Consider the following 15,456-nt stretch of genomic DNA (forward strand, 5'->3'; position numbering starts at 1 on the left):
CACAGGGCAAATTAACACATGGCAAAACAGCTTCCTATTTTTTCACTGCCAGCTAATCTGAAAATGCTGACATTTGGGAAACCTTGCACACATATGCCAGCCAGCAGACAACTTTCCATGTTAGACTGGTAGCCAGTGCTATGAAAAATGAAAAATAATATATATGGCTCTGTGTGTGTGTAAGGCACAGTGCAAAGGTGGTACATGGATGGCAATCAGCTTTTTAACCCAGTCTTCTTTCTCCTCACAACTATCTACGTGTGCTAAATCCTTGAGCACTAGAGTTGCCTAAAACCCAGGTTCTGTGGCATTTTCCCCTGCCCTGATGTGTCTTTTGTATCTTTCCCTCTTGTCTGGGCCCAGGCAGCTCTGTCTCCACATACATGGTTCTGCCCACCTGACCTCTTACTCATAATTCCCCACTCGTGTGACAAATGACCCTCTTCCCTCACTGACAGGCAGGAAGTGAAGTCTAATATGCAACACGGACAGGAAGCACTTCCTTAACCAATCGAGCAGAAAAAGTGTTACTATGATATCCAGACATTCGCTTCAGTTCAGCTTACAAAAGTCATAAAGTCAAAAATGAAAGATTCCATTCAAGTTTAATTTTTAAGTCATTTACTAATGAATGAACTACAAGTCAATTTACTGTTCGTTCTGTCATCTGTCTGGCACGTCAAGGAGTTCAAGCAGTAAAGGGTTAGAACACACACACACTCAGCAGGCTCACCTCCATCAGCAGAGGCCTCTGTCCGATGGCCGCCATGCCCTGGAGGGCATTCACTTCAGCTACAAGAACCCTGTGAAGAAGCTACGTAAGTGGGTAAAGAGAGAAAAATAAGACCATTTCAGACACAGAGAGAACAATACCCCTAGCCATTTGTATAAACTGCCCTAGAGGGAAAAGTTTCAGGTACCTTTCTATAAAATCTAACCGTGGCACTGTCCTGTTCCTAGTAAAAAACATCAGGTGCCCCTCAGTGCAAGGGGGGTGCCCAGGAGCCTCTGTGGCAGGTAAGTCAGTGCAAATGCCCTGGTTATCTTCTCCCTGCTAGCAAGGCTATTACCACTTACCGGGCAGAACGGCAAACGGTTAAAACCACTCCCCAGTCACAGCTGGGCGGCATGACTACTCAGAGAAAGGGGATGAGGAACCTTTTAAACAGGCAAAGTTAGGGTGGTCTACTCAGTCTGATTTCCCAGCTGTTGGAAAACTGGAAACCACAGTCCAATAAACCAGTACCTCTACCGAGAAACCATCACGACCTCTATCAACCAGTACCTCTATCAGAATATAATCAGTATATTGTATATATATTTAATTTAATTTAATTTAAATTGTCGTTCAAGTACAGTTTTCTGTCTTTTACTCCCATCCCAGCCCACCCCCCAGCCCGCCCCCGAGAATATAATCAGCATGTTATATTTCTGTCTGATGAAGCAGGATGAACTATTGGGTACTGCCACACCGGAACCCCTTCCTCACCTTGACGTTGCAGACCGTCTGTCCCCGCAGGTTCTTATGCTCACAGTTCGCTATAACTTGTTCAATCTGGACCCGATCAAAGAAGTCCAACTGCAAAGGCTCGGGGATCTCCTGACTGAAGTCAATCGAGTCGAGAATACTTAAAATTTTCCGACGTACTGGAAATAATAAAAGGTAGTTCAATTTTATACTCAGGACATTGAGAAGAGCAAGCCACTGTGTGCCAATCAAAGATAGTGAGTACTATGTTCAAAGAGGGCATTAGTCTAGAAAATAAAATAAATTTTATATCTAATATATCCATTTGCAAAAATATTTTTTTCCTATCATCCTAGTTACAACATTGTTTTTTGGATGACAAATAATCTTTTATGTGGCTTTTCTATACCAGTTACGAAATTGAAGATGCGGGCATGATAGTTATCTCTTGAAATCCTATTAATCGTGCATTCCGAGGGCTTTACCTTTGGTAGCAGTGTCAAAGTGAAGGAACCCAGAGACAGACCGGTTTTCATCTTCTACTCCTCCTTCGCCATCTGTTGGAGCATCCGTAATCACAGATCAGAAAAAGAATAACATACTTGTAAAATTTATTTGAAACTAACAAACATAAAGTGTTCTCTTTCTAGGTCACTGTTTCTAGGTCAAAGAGCCCTCTGCAAACAGGTAATTAAAATGCAAAGATGATGAGGTCTTACCAACCACATTCCTCTAATTCTTTCTGTCCCTGTGGGAACCACTTGACAATTGTAAAGAGGATAATCAGAACTCCAAAAGAGGCAGGACCCAATCATGTCCCAGAGATGATTAGAAGGGCTTGTGCTTAATTTGCATATATAATACACAGTGAAATATCTTAGGTCACGCTGGCTCTTTGAGACAAACTCTTCTGAAATCTGTGTATATATTAGCTGGCCTGAAGGTTGTGGGTTAAGCTGAAATCTGTGTAACTGACTAGAGCAAAATGTGGATGCTTCAAACAAAATTAAATGACAATTATGGGATAACTCTGCAATTTCGTGCTTTAAGGAAAAAATCCTAAAGGCAGAAAGAACTTGTTTGGCCCACACTCACAAGCTTGGCGCAGGAGCCAGACCTGTGCCTGCACCCACCCAGGCCAGGCAGGGGGCCGCAATGCCCGCAGGCGCCTGCTCACCTGAGTACGGCTTCACGGGCATGTCGTCCAGCAGGAGGTGCAGGAGCCTCTGGGTGTGCGACCGCTGGCGATTCAGAGAAGTCACCCTTAGCTCTATTGAGGCAGTCTTCATCAGCCACGACATTTGGTTCAAAATAGATATTTCGTATTCTGGAAGTCAAATCCGTAAGTTTAGTTTCCCAGAAAAACAACACGAGATCAGAATAGGCCTAAATTCCATAACTCATCAAATATTTTGTCACAAAACTTAGTCAATAATTTATGAAACTTGGCAACATGAAAATTTACGTTACTCAGTGAAATGAAAAAAGAAAAAAACATGCCAATGGAGGAAAAAATAAGGTAGTGTATTCTATAAAAAATTAGCAAAAGCAAATGAAGAACAAGATCAAGTTTCCATTAGCAGCATAGTGTCACACAGAGCTACAGAATTCTGAGTCCCTCACATTCTGACATTAATACAGAAGGTAATACTTAAACAAATTCTCAAATATATAAAAATATTTTAAAATTAAAAACAATCATAGCTTCATTTTTATTTCATAAAACACACACACTTTAAAAACTTACAATTAACTTAAATTGTGTAACTTTCTGACATCCCTCAAGACAGCCCAGGACATCTGGTGGAACATCTCACCAGGGGCGGGCCTTCCCCTGCAGCAGCCCCTGGGGAGGGGCAGCCGGGCGCTGCGCTCACCCACGGCCCCGGCCTCCGCAAGGGCCGCAGGTGACCAAGAGCGGGAGCAAGCCGGGGCGCAGCTGCCAGGGGCACCTCACCACACACACCAAGTTCGTGTGGGACACGGCCGAGAGGCGTACGGTTGAGCCCCGCATGAGCAGAGTGCCGTGGAGCAGCTCGGGGTCTCCAAGGACAGGCGGGCCCTCGAGTTCATCAAGAAAAGTGTGGGGGGCGGGGGGCGGGGAGGTGGACACACATCCACACCAGGAGGAAGAGAGGGGAGCTGAGCCCGTCCTGGTGGCCATGAGAAAAGCAGCTGCCAAGCAGGACTGAGCCCCGTCCCTCTCTGCGAGTGTCAAAACAACAACAACAAAAACCCACATAATTAGGGTTGGGAATCACTTACATAAGTTTTTGAACCCAATATTATTTTAATATGCCCATCTTTGAAGTCCTACCTTGTGACAGTATAAACAAAACACACCAAATACTACTACTGCTGCTACTACTGCTACTACTTATAATAATAATAGTGGGCAAAGCTGGACCAATTTTTTAAAAATTGATACCATAATATACTATAATAGGCAAGCCTGTTTTTCCAATTAGGCATAAAAGAGGGTTTTTAAAAACTTTCTTTTTAATTTTTAAAAGATTTTTAAAAATTTATTTATTTTTAGAGAAGGGGAGCGAGAAAGAGGGAGAGAAACATTAATGAATGGTTGCCTCTTGTGCGCCCTACACTGAGGACCTGGCCCACAACCCAGGCACGTGCCCTGACTGGGAACTGAACCGGCAACCCTTTGGTTCAGAGGCCCATGCTCAATCCACTGAGCTACACCAACCAGGGCAAAAAAATTTCTTATATAAACAAAATCTTAGGACTAAAAATATGATACACTTATGAAAATGAAGTGAAAAATTTTTTGCCAATGGATAACTCCCAAGGGTTTCTCACACATTAATCTACTGATAATCACTAGTTATAAAAATTTGTTGTGACCTTTTGGCTCTCGGAGCAACACCATGGCAGTGGGCAAGAACAAGCGCCTGACGAAAGGTGGCAAAAAGGGAGCAAAGAAGAAAGTGGTTGATCCATTTTCTAAGAAAGATTGGTCTGATGTGAGAGCACCAGCTATGTTCAACATCAGGAATAGTGGAAAAACACTAGTCACGAGATATCAAGGAACCAGAGTCGCATCGGATGGGCTGAAGGGCCGTGTATTTGAAGTGAGCCTAGCTGATCTGCAGAATGATGAAGCTGCACTTAGAAAATTCAACTAATTACTGAGGATGTTCAGGGCAAAAACTGCCTGAATTTCCATGGCATGGATCTTATCTGTGATGAAATGTGCTCCGTGGTCAAAAAATGGCAGACCATAATTGATGCTCATGTTGATGTCAAGACTACCGATGGGTATTTCCTTCATTTATTCTGTGCTGGTTTTACTAAAAAACGCAACAATCAGATTCAGAAGACCTCTTGTGCTCAGCATCAGCAGGTCCGCCAAATCTGGAAGATGATGGAATCATGACCCGGGAGGTGCCGACAAATGACCTGAAAGAAGTGGTCAATAAGCTGATCCCAGATCACACTGGGAAAGACACAGAAAAGGCTCGCCAATCTATTTATCTGCCTCATTAGCTCCTCGTTGGAAGAGTCAAAATGCTGACGAAGCCCACGTTGGAACTGGGAAAACTCCTGGAGCTTCGTGGTGGGGGCAGCAGTTCTGGAAAAGCTCCTGGGGGTGAGGCAGGCCCTGAAGTCAAACGAGCTGATGGAGACGAGCCCCCAGTCCACGAGTCTGTTTAAATTCAGACACTTAATGGTGACAAATAAAAAGGCCTATTTGTGATTTAAAAAAAAATTCTTGTGAAATCATTGAGCCTGGATTTCCTAAAACATAAAGATGATGTGAAATAGATTTTAAAAAACTCAACAGATCCCCACTGTCTGGATATAACATGAATTCAAAAAAACTGTTAAAAGCTGATCAAAATGAAAATTATGTAATGTAGAACCCTACAAAGCATGGGTAGCCTGGGATCATTGTGTTGGTCAGGTCAATAAACTAAGTTATAAGTAGTTTCCACCATAATTAGTTTTCTATTTTTCACTTCAAGACCTAATATAGTTTTAAAATATATACAAAAAGTAACATAAAACAGAGATTTTTATAAAATTATTTTACTCAAAAAAAAAATCTGAATTTCCAGAATTTTCTTATCCTTCAACACAATTTAAAAATTTTGCTAAGAAAGCGATCAGATTCCATCTCTGACAGACTGTTTCAAAATCATCTTGTGCTGGCAGCTAAAACATCGGTCTTCTCTAGCACAAATCACAAAAGCAACCCAAAGTGGCAAGCTAGTAACAAAAAGAGAACAGAATTCCACAACCATAACCACAACCCACAAATGTTACGTGTGTAAACCCACTCAACATGGACTTAACTAATTTGTTTTAAGGAAAAATAATGTCCTACCTTTGTTAGAAAAAGGTAAATGTTGCAACTGAGAAAATAGGAAGTCCTGGCTGGTTCTCAAGTACCGCAGAGTAGGGCCGGACGTGTCGGAGCAGGCGCATAACTGATAGATCACCTTCAAGTTCAAACGAGAGAGCCCCCAAGTCAATGTTGTTCTTACACATCTTAAGACAGCTAAAGCTGCTAAGCAGAAACTAAACCCATCAACAACACAAGCATAAAACCTAGAAGCTGGGCATTATAAACAGTCCTTAGCACCTTAAGTCAAGAAGATATGTCAAAATATAAGAGTGATGAAGACATTACTCTAGGACTAACTGTGAAATCACCCTAAATATATTTATTAACATATACACATACAGTTAATTAACAAGTTTTAATATTTTAACTATTAGTACCAAATTACTTAGAAGTAACTTCTGCAAACCATAGTTTCTTTAATCCCAACCTCAGGAAGATAGATTTACTAGAATTGAAGGAACTGAAGAATTACAAAACTCTACAGATTCAACTAAGTTACAAATATAAACTCTAAATAAAAATTTAACAAAAATAATAGAAGTAGAAATAAATGCTTTTATATCAAATATAAGAAAATGTGAACAGCTATAATATAAATATCCCATTAGATATATGAATATCATCAAGAGATAAAAATAGATGAAATGACAAAACACATTTTACATGAGAAAAAATAAAAATAGCCAGTAATAAAAAAAAAATGTTCATCCAAAGACTTCTGGCTAAGATGGAGACGCAGGTAGACACACTGTGCCTCCTCACACAACCAAGATAGGGACAACAACAATTTAGAAACAGAATAACAACCAGAACTGACAGAAAATTGAACTATATGGAAGTCCGACAACCAAGGAGTTAAAATAGACATGTTCATCCAGACCAGTAGGAAGGGCAGAGTCAGGCAGCCAGGCAGAGAGGGGTTGCGGCACAAAGAGCAGTGGGACTGGGCTCATAACGTATCCTAGGTGCACAAGACCACAGCGGGCGGACCCTGGTCATGCAGGTGGCAACCAGCAGACCCAGCAAGGCAGCAATTGTGAAGCAAGGCACTAGCTGCAATCCAGGGTCCCAGCACTGGGAAATAGAGCCTAGGGGCACTGATTGAAAATACCTGTGGGGGCTGAGGTGCAGGGAGACACCCAGACTCACAGGACAGTGCATTGGAGAGACCCACAGGGTCCTGGAATGTACAAATGCCTACCCACAGAGGAATCAGCACCAGAAAGGCCCAGTTTGCTTGGGGGAAGTGGGAGAAGTGACTGAAATCTGGCAGAGAGCAGAGCAAGTGCCACTGTTCCCTTTCGGACCCCGCCCCCACATACAGCACCACAACACAGTGACTAGGTTGCCCCACCCTGGTGAACACCTGAGGCTCCACCCCTCATACCTAACAGTTGGGGTCGGGACAAATAAAATGGCCCAAATGGAAAAACAGATCAAAGCTCCACAGCAAATACAATTAAACAACCAAGAGATAGCCAACCTACCAGATGCACAGTTCAAAGCACTAGTGATCAGGATGCTCACAGAATTGCTTGAATTTGGTCACAAATTAGATGAAAAAAAAAAAAAAAGAAGGCTATGCTAAGTGAAATGAAGGAAAATGCACAGGGAACCAATAGTGATGGGAAGAAAACTGGGACTCAAATCAATGGAGTGGACTAGAAGGAAGAAAGAAAAAACTAAACAGAAAGAATGAAGAAAGAAGAATTCAAAAAAATGAGGAGAGACTTAGGAACCTCCAGGACATCTTTAAACATTCCAACATCCGAATTATAGGGGTACCAGAAGGGGAAGAGGAAGAGCAACAAGTGGAAAAGTCATCTGAATAAATAATAAAGGAGAGCTTCCCCAATCTGGCAAAGGAAACAGACTTCCAGGAAGTGCAGGAAGCTCAGAGAGTCCCAAAGAAGTTGGAACCAAGGAGGAACACACCAAGGCACATCATCATTACATTAGCCAACGTAAAAATGAAGGAGACAATCCTAGAAGCAGCAAGAGATAAGGAGACAGTAACCTACAAAGGAGTTCCCATCAGACTGTCAGCTGATTTTTCAAAACAGACCTTACAGACAAGAAGGGGCTGGAAAAAAGTATTTGAAGTCATGAAAGCCAAGGACCTACATCCAAGATTGCTCTATCCAGCAAAGCTATCATTTAGAATGGAAGGGCAGATAAAGTGCTTCTCAGATAAGGTCAAGTTAAAGTTCATCATCACCAAACCCTTATTATATGAAATGTTAAAGGGATTTATCTAAGAAAAAGAAGATAAAAAACATGTATAGTAAAATGACAGCAAACTCACAATTATTAACAACCACATCTAAAACAAAACCAAAAGAAATTAAGCAAACAACTAGAACAGGAACAAAACCACAGAAATGGAGATCACATGGAGGGCTGGCAACAGAGGAGTGAGAGGAGGAGAGAGGGGGAAAATGTACAGAGAATAAATAGCATAGACAATAGGTAGAAAATAGACAGGGGGAGGCAAGAACAGTATGGGAAATGTAGAAGCTAAAGAACTTATGACCCATGGACATGAACTAAGGGGGGGGAATGTGGGTGGGAGAGGGTGTGCAGGGTGGAGGGGAGTGAAGGGGGGAAAATGGGACAACTCTAATAGCATAATCAATAAAATATATTAAAAAAAGAAAACTGCTCACCCTTTGCAATAATTTTTAAAATATAAAGGCAGTAAGACAGGCCTCCAATGTAAATCAGCAAAATGTTTAAATGTGAAAAATAAATCCCAGTATTTGGCAAAATGGTAGTCAAAATTTTCATTCATGAGTAATTCATTTTATAAATGTTTATTAAACTCTTTTCATGTACCAAGCACCATTTCACACCCACTATAATTGTTACAGTGACTTCCGAATCAAAATCTCAACTCATAAAGCTATTGGCATCCTCTGACCCACACAGCCTATCCTCACTATTGGCAGACTCGGTACTTACAAATTCAGCTACGTGCTAAAATGTACTTGTAACTCCAAAATCAAAACTTGCATGGTTTTGCAGTCATTCACGGAAAGGCACCAAGCGGTACAAAACTGGAGTGGCCCAGTTCGACGCGCTCCGGCGAGACTGAGCGGGCAGGGCTCTGCTGTCCCGCTTCAGTTCTCACGCCGCGAACAAGTGTCCTTCTCCCTGTGCATCAGTGCTCCGTTTTGTGCGTGTTCTTAGTGATGTTACTGGCTGACACGGTCCCTAAGCCTAGTGCTGGGATGCTGGGTGGTGTTTCCGAGGGCGAGAAGGCTGGGATGTGCCTTACGGAGAAAGCACGGGTGTTGGGCAAGCTTCCTTCACGCATGAGCTGTAGTGCCGCTGGCCATGAGTTCAATGGTAGTTAATTAATTATATATGCAAAGGTTAATTAATTAATAATAAAAATATTAAGTAACATATAAAATAGTGTCTATAAACAGAAACACACATAAAACGAAGTTATGTATTCATTAACTAATGAAAATGTTGAGAGCAGAGGCTGGCAGGACTCTGATCCTATGTCTTTCCTAGGAGCAATGGTTCAATATTCGTTCAATTCAGCATTTACTGTAAATATATAAAATAAATTAACAACCGAATGCAAAAGCAGAGGAAAAAAAACAAGAAACAACCAAAATATAATTTACATTGAAGTTGCACAGAGAGTTTATACACTGAGCGGGAAACCGCCCCCAAAACTGTGTGTCTACTGAGATTAACCAAACAAACAATATGTGCACACAAGGTAAAATGTAAGGTGTCACAAAGTGAAACTTCAACAGTTCTTCTGCAGCTGTATTCTTATCTCTCAAACAACCCTGACACTGATTTAATGCTTTGTAGACAAACAAAAATCTGGTTAATTTGAACTTCTCAAAACAAAACAAAAATGAGTCATTTGTACTAGATGCCCAGTGAAGAAGAAACAAGCACAGATCCTCGAAGACGTGGCAAGAACTGTCACAGGGAGGACACAAAACATGCACTCCCGCGGCACCGCAGACATTCTGCAAGCATGCGCCCAGCATCCCTCCTACTTTCCAGACAAGGGAGGAAAAGTCTCCATCTTAAACAGCAGCACAACCACCTGCTCTTCACCGAGAGCCTCTCTCAGGCTTCAGCTGCTGGCAGCCAGGAGGTCTCCAAACCCGATTCCAAACACATCTACAAATCGAACTGTCATGCCCATCCCCCCGGGCTGAGCCCTCCAACTCCAGCAACCCCCAGTCTTCTTTGAAGTGCACATGGGAGGCAAGCGAGTTGGTCAAATTGTCTTAGAACTGTTGGTCGATATTGTACCCAGAACTGCAGAAAATTTGTGTGCATTGTGTACAGGAGAAAAAGGCATTGGCCTAACTACTGGAAAATCTCTCCATGCAAAGGATGCCTGTTCCATAGAATTATTAAGAAATTTAAGATTCTGGGTAGAAACCTCTCGAATCAGAATGGGGCAGGTGGAGAAGTATTTACGGTGATAGGTTGGAGGTGAGAATTCCTATCACAAGCACAACCAGGAGGGTTTATTGAGTACGGCAGGCACAGGCTGCAGGACCCACAGCTCTCCGTTCTTTACCACAGCAGTTCCGACTCCTCATTCAGACGGGAAACCAGGCATTCGACCAAGTAATTAAAGGAATGGGTGTGGCGAGGCTTCTGGAAAATGTGTAAGGGAAAAGTGGAAAGCCTGCTAAATTGTGCATCATCGCAGAAGGTGGAGAACTGAAGGGGACGATTGAGGAATATTCCCAAAAGATGGTTCTGAAGGCGGTCGTCCAGATTTCCCCCAGGATGGCGATATGGATTTAAAAGATGTGGATAAAATGTTACTAATAACAAAAGACTTTAAAAAAAAAAAACATTGGAAATACTCTTCAATCCCAGAACTGGGAGATGGCCATTAAAAAACACACAGAAGTTTTAAGTGTGTGGAAGGTTCGAAGGATGTTACTGAGAAAGCAGATGGCTCTGAGAAGCAACCTGTATCTTTAGGTTGCACGCTAAATATTGGTGCTTGTAAACTGAAGATGTCAAACTGTTACTGACTAACAGTTAGTTATCTGGAGGCTCTTGAAACAGACCCACCAAATACCGAAGCACCGTACCACGGAGCAAGGACGGCAGGGGCTGAACGAATGCAGCAAGCGCTGGCTGATCTTAGGAAAGCCCAGCAGACAGCACCAGAAGAGAGCTATCCAGGCAGAACTGCTGAACCTCAAACACAAGACAAAGGCCCAAAAAGATACAGACGGGAGCACATACAAAAATGTTTGCTTAATAAGGAATTCAGCTTTGCTTAAATATGACACCTTGATGATATAAAGGCAATAAAAAATGTTAAGAGATGTTGTCTATTATATTATATATGGTCCCTAATTGCCTTCCTTGACACTTCAATTCCCTATTGTTTACAGTTCAGGAATACTGATATGAGTTTACTGTTAATAAAAATATTACAAAGTAAAAGAGAGAGAGAGAGAGAGAGAGAGAGAGAGGGAGGGAGAAAAGACGTAAGGCTCAGTCTCGACTTCTCACTTCTTGTACTGTTGGATGATGAAGGTCATCAATAAGGCCCAAGTTATTTCACTTTGCTACAATCAGATTTATTTAAACAAACAAGCTCTTTTTAGAGGTTTGAATTTTTCTCTGAAGCATAAACCTACAGGCAAAGAAAGCATCTTTCGTTAACAATGGAATGGTGCTTGTTAACATGCAGATTCTGACTCAGCAGGTCTGGAGTGGGGCCTGGGCTTCTGCATTAACAAGCCCCCAGCTGGTGATGCTGATGTTGGACCATGTTTTTAGTAGCGAAATTACAGGCTGCTGGTATAGACATGTTTTGGCCAGTACAGTGTTTTAAAATCAGAGGGTCTGGCAAACCAGGACCTGCGTTCCAACATCATAAAAATTAGCGGGCTGAGAGCAGGCCAAGTATTCTCCAGTTTATCAAATTCTCCTCTCCCTCCCTCTTCCCACCTTTATGTCTTAAATCCACCTTCGGTCTCTTACTTCACCTGCCTAAGCCCCTTATTAGCTTAGATGATTAAGCTTCCCCACGTGTGTCAAATTCTACAACAGTGTGCAAAATAAATTTACATCAAGTTTGTCCCCCCATTAAGGAAGAGTTCATTTTGAATCAAACAAAGTTAACACCTAGCTAAAGTACTTACAGTAAAGACTATTTGGACAGCCAGAGGACAGAAGAAAAAATCAGAGGGTCTGGCAAACTGGGACCTGCATTCCGACATCATTAACTTCTACTTACAGGTATTTTTGTTATTTTTCTGCTTTCTGACAAAAAGAAAAGCAGCAAAATAACAAAAATACCTGTCGGCAGAAATTAATGATGTATTTCTTACCACGAAAATGTGAATCAGGGTGCCATGTAAATTGAGAAACTAGTTGCATCTTACAAAGCCTAGTTCTTAAAATATTTGTGAAATGGATAAAATAAAAAATCAACACAAGTATAAAACACAAGTAAAACAAAAGCTCTCATTATAGTTTAAACTTTACACTAATTTGATTTTCTACCACCTTACATATAGCTATAGGGCTGCATAATTTACACGGTTCTTAAAGAGAAAGAACATGGTTCTTTCACTCACATTCTTACATTCGTATTAAGTCCAACAACACCCGTTTCAGAGCGCAGAGAAGCTTCACGGCATGCCCAAGGTGCCTCAGCCAGCAAGGGGCAGAGAAGGGGCAGAAGTCTGCCGACCCAAACCCACCGCCCTCTTCCCCACAAAGAAGCAACTTGCAACACAGCATCCTGGGACAGTTTCTACACCACCTGGTCAAAATCCATCTCAAAAAGCCAGTTTCCCTCATTTTTCAAGTGATCAACAGAGAGGATCTACAGATCTCTAGGATCGTGGAGTTTGTGTGTTATGACTTCTACCCATCAATGAAAGACGGGTCCCACTGTTACACTCTCACTTCCGTGCGGCATCCAAGCCTCCAGTTCAGTTTCTTCCATTGAATGCTGCCGCGTGCGGCCTGCTGCATACCTGGTAACACAGCTCAGCGAGTTGAGGAGACTCTCTCACGGCCACCGGGCCCGTCCTCCCTTCGGTCCCCTTCTCCAGGATGTTCAGGATGGCGTGAAGGCACGTCCGAGGGCAACCTAACACTCCTACGTGAGACCAGAGGGAAGTTCAACTTTCTTTTGAAGTGCCTGCACTGAAAATCTGAAAATACCTTTACAGAAGTTAAATTCCTTCAGCATCTGCTCTGCTGTACTCAGCCTTACAAATATTGATACAAAAAGTTGATAAATACTAATTGTCTCAGGCTCATTTGTCCATCCAGACTGTCAGTCCCAAAGACTGACCATCGCACTACGTTATTTACTTCTTTCAGTGAATTACCCCAGGAGCCCAGCATCCAATAAGCGACCGTTCAGCTACAGAAGTATGGAAAGAAAGAAATGTGTATGTGTCTCACGGCGATACCTGGGTCTTGCAGGTTTGTGGTGCTGACGGGCTTCTTCAGTTCGAAGCCCAGCAGGTAGAGAGCGAGGCTGGGTGGGTTGCGCTCCAGAGAGGTGATGAGAAGGTTCAGGATGTGGATTCTTGTTTCGTGACGGATTCCAGCTAGCTTCTTTTCAAGTTCTGAGCCTTAATGTGAAAACCACAAAACAAGAACAACATAAGTCAAATTTAAAAATACAAAACTTATTCCAAACCTCTATATTTCTGTTGGTTTCAGTTTACCTGGTCAGCTATCACAATGAGTTCAGATTTATTAAGAGGTTTCCCAAAGCCTTACACATTCAGGCTAGCAAATTCTCTAAGTTCTCGTACACCAGTCACCACTAGACAGGCAACAGTTTCCTGAATATTAAGTATTTATGTAAAGTCAAAAAAATACATGTTAACCTAAGACTTACCCTCTTCTAGACGTATAAATTCTTCTGTATCTTCACTATCCAAACACTCCACAAATCCAGCCATCAGCTTCTGACTTATACTCTAAAATCATACAAAGATAAAAAATAAATTATAAAAAGTCTGTAAATATTAGAGGAGCTATAGTAAATATGACATATAAACATTTGCCTACAAAGAAAGAAAGGCAAATCTACACCAAGTAAAACATTTAGGTTTCAGTTATATTTTAATAGAACACGCAGTTCCTCAAATTGCCATGTTAGCTCTCTACAAAAATAATTAAAGAAATAAAATTTTTGTTTATTGGTTTCAAAACTTGCTTCCCTATTTGTCTTTCCCAAAGAATGAAACTAAGTTTGTTTTTTAAAGTATCATTAAATTGCTATTTTATGACTCTTCATTATATACTAAATACTATGGAATCTTAACTAAAATATAAAATTCTCATCTTCTATCTAAAATTCTCATCCTTAGAAATGTACTACTTATCACTAGTTTTATATTTCCGGGCTGAGAGATGAGATACTGCTCAATCTCCTTATGAACTTAGCAGGGTGTTAAAATCGGTAATAATTCACACTCAAATGAATGCCAGTGAACTGAAAAGCTTCATCTTCACCATCCCGATTATCACTCAGTGTTCGTGAACTTCACCCAAAAACCCGATTAGCTATCTGTATTTTACTACAAATAGTGGTTCTCAGCCTGGAGGGTACTACCGCTCCAGAAGGCACTTAGAATGAGTGAGGGCATTCTGAGTTGTCACAGCTGTAAGTTACTACTGACACATGGTGGCAGGGTACCAGGGATGCTACGAGTCCAGCAATGTGATGGATAGCTGTAACACAAAAAAGACCTGTCCCACCCAAAATGCCCCCGTTTCAGAATACTAGCTAACACAGTGATCCAACATAAAGATACAATGGCAGAAATGTACATGAAGAGAAAAAAATAGCAAGTTCCCAATTGCAGCTATTCAGCAAAGAGATGATAAATTACATTAACACAGAAATATCTAAAAACTCTCTATAGTGTAATACCAAATGAAGTGACACAAACGTGAGTTGTCAGAAAGCCACAGAAGTAGAAAATTCACAACAATGAGCTACATTCAGCACTGCAGAGGCTCACCGAGAACAGAGGAGGAGACAACAGATGCAGAAAACCAACGGAAGTTATGCTCACAACCTAATCACTTCAACGCGCCTGGAGTAGCAACTGTCTCATTGGACATTACAGTCACATACAATAGTACAGATAGTATCATCACTACTACAGTATATGTTGTATCACTGTGGTATTTGTTATTTTCTTCAAATATAAATCACAACCCCTTACACGACTAGGTTTTCACCCAACATACATAAATATATTTACTCTTGAAGAATTATTCCAAAAATAAGATTCTTCCATAGACATTGTGACTTCCATACGGACTCAGAATGCACCAAAAATTAACAACCACAAAATCAGTTACCTGGTCATGAGTGAAATCTCCAACCAATTTTATCTGAATATTGGTGTTGCAAGAGATACAGCAGAGGATCTTGGCACTTTCAAAAGCCAATTCTGGATTAGTATTGCCGTGATACAGGTACCTTTAAAACAGGAAAACATGTGAGGAATACTGTGATGAAACGTGGCTTCTCACTGTTCTCGATAAAGAACACTGAGAAGCGGGGCTTCTCCTACCCACACTGCACTTTTGGGTAAGTCAGACAACGCTTTCCCCTTCTAAC

General features: G+C 41.5%; 1 protein-coding gene and 2 pseudogenes across 1 annotated transcript in view; 2 read left to right on the forward strand and 1 right to left on the reverse strand.

Moving 5' to 3' along the window:
• The window catches only part of NUP205 (nucleoporin 205), a 71,272-nt gene that overhangs the window by 22,322 nt on the left and 33,494 nt on the right, over positions 1-15,456 (reverse strand). Inside the window, exons 19-27 of the mRNA XM_045855710.1 lie at positions 15,195-15,315; positions 13,717-13,798; positions 13,280-13,444; positions 12,836-12,960; positions 5,814-5,928; positions 2,646-2,795; positions 1,954-2,025; positions 1,490-1,647; positions 734-814 (exon numbers count right to left, since the gene is read on the reverse strand). Of these exons, the coding sequence (XP_045711666.1) occupies positions 734-814; positions 1,490-1,647; positions 1,954-2,025; positions 2,646-2,795; positions 5,814-5,928; positions 12,836-12,960; positions 13,280-13,444; positions 13,717-13,798; positions 15,195-15,315 (1,069 nt within the window). The remainder of the gene's footprint in view (positions 1-733; positions 815-1,489; positions 1,648-1,953; positions 2,026-2,645; positions 2,796-5,813; positions 5,929-12,835; positions 12,961-13,279; positions 13,445-13,716; positions 13,799-15,194; positions 15,316-15,456) is intronic.
• LOC123829793 lies at positions 4,354-5,140 on the forward strand (annotated as a pseudogene).
• On the forward strand, positions 9,026-11,144 carry LOC123829678 (annotated as a pseudogene).

This window comes from Phyllostomus hastatus, unplaced genomic scaffold (genome assembly GCF_019186645.2).
Source record: "Phyllostomus hastatus isolate PE091 unplaced genomic scaffold, TTU_PhHast_1.1 phas_scaffold_114, whole genome shotgun sequence".
Taxonomy (NCBI): domain Eukaryota; kingdom Metazoa; phylum Chordata; class Mammalia; order Chiroptera; family Phyllostomidae; genus Phyllostomus; species Phyllostomus hastatus.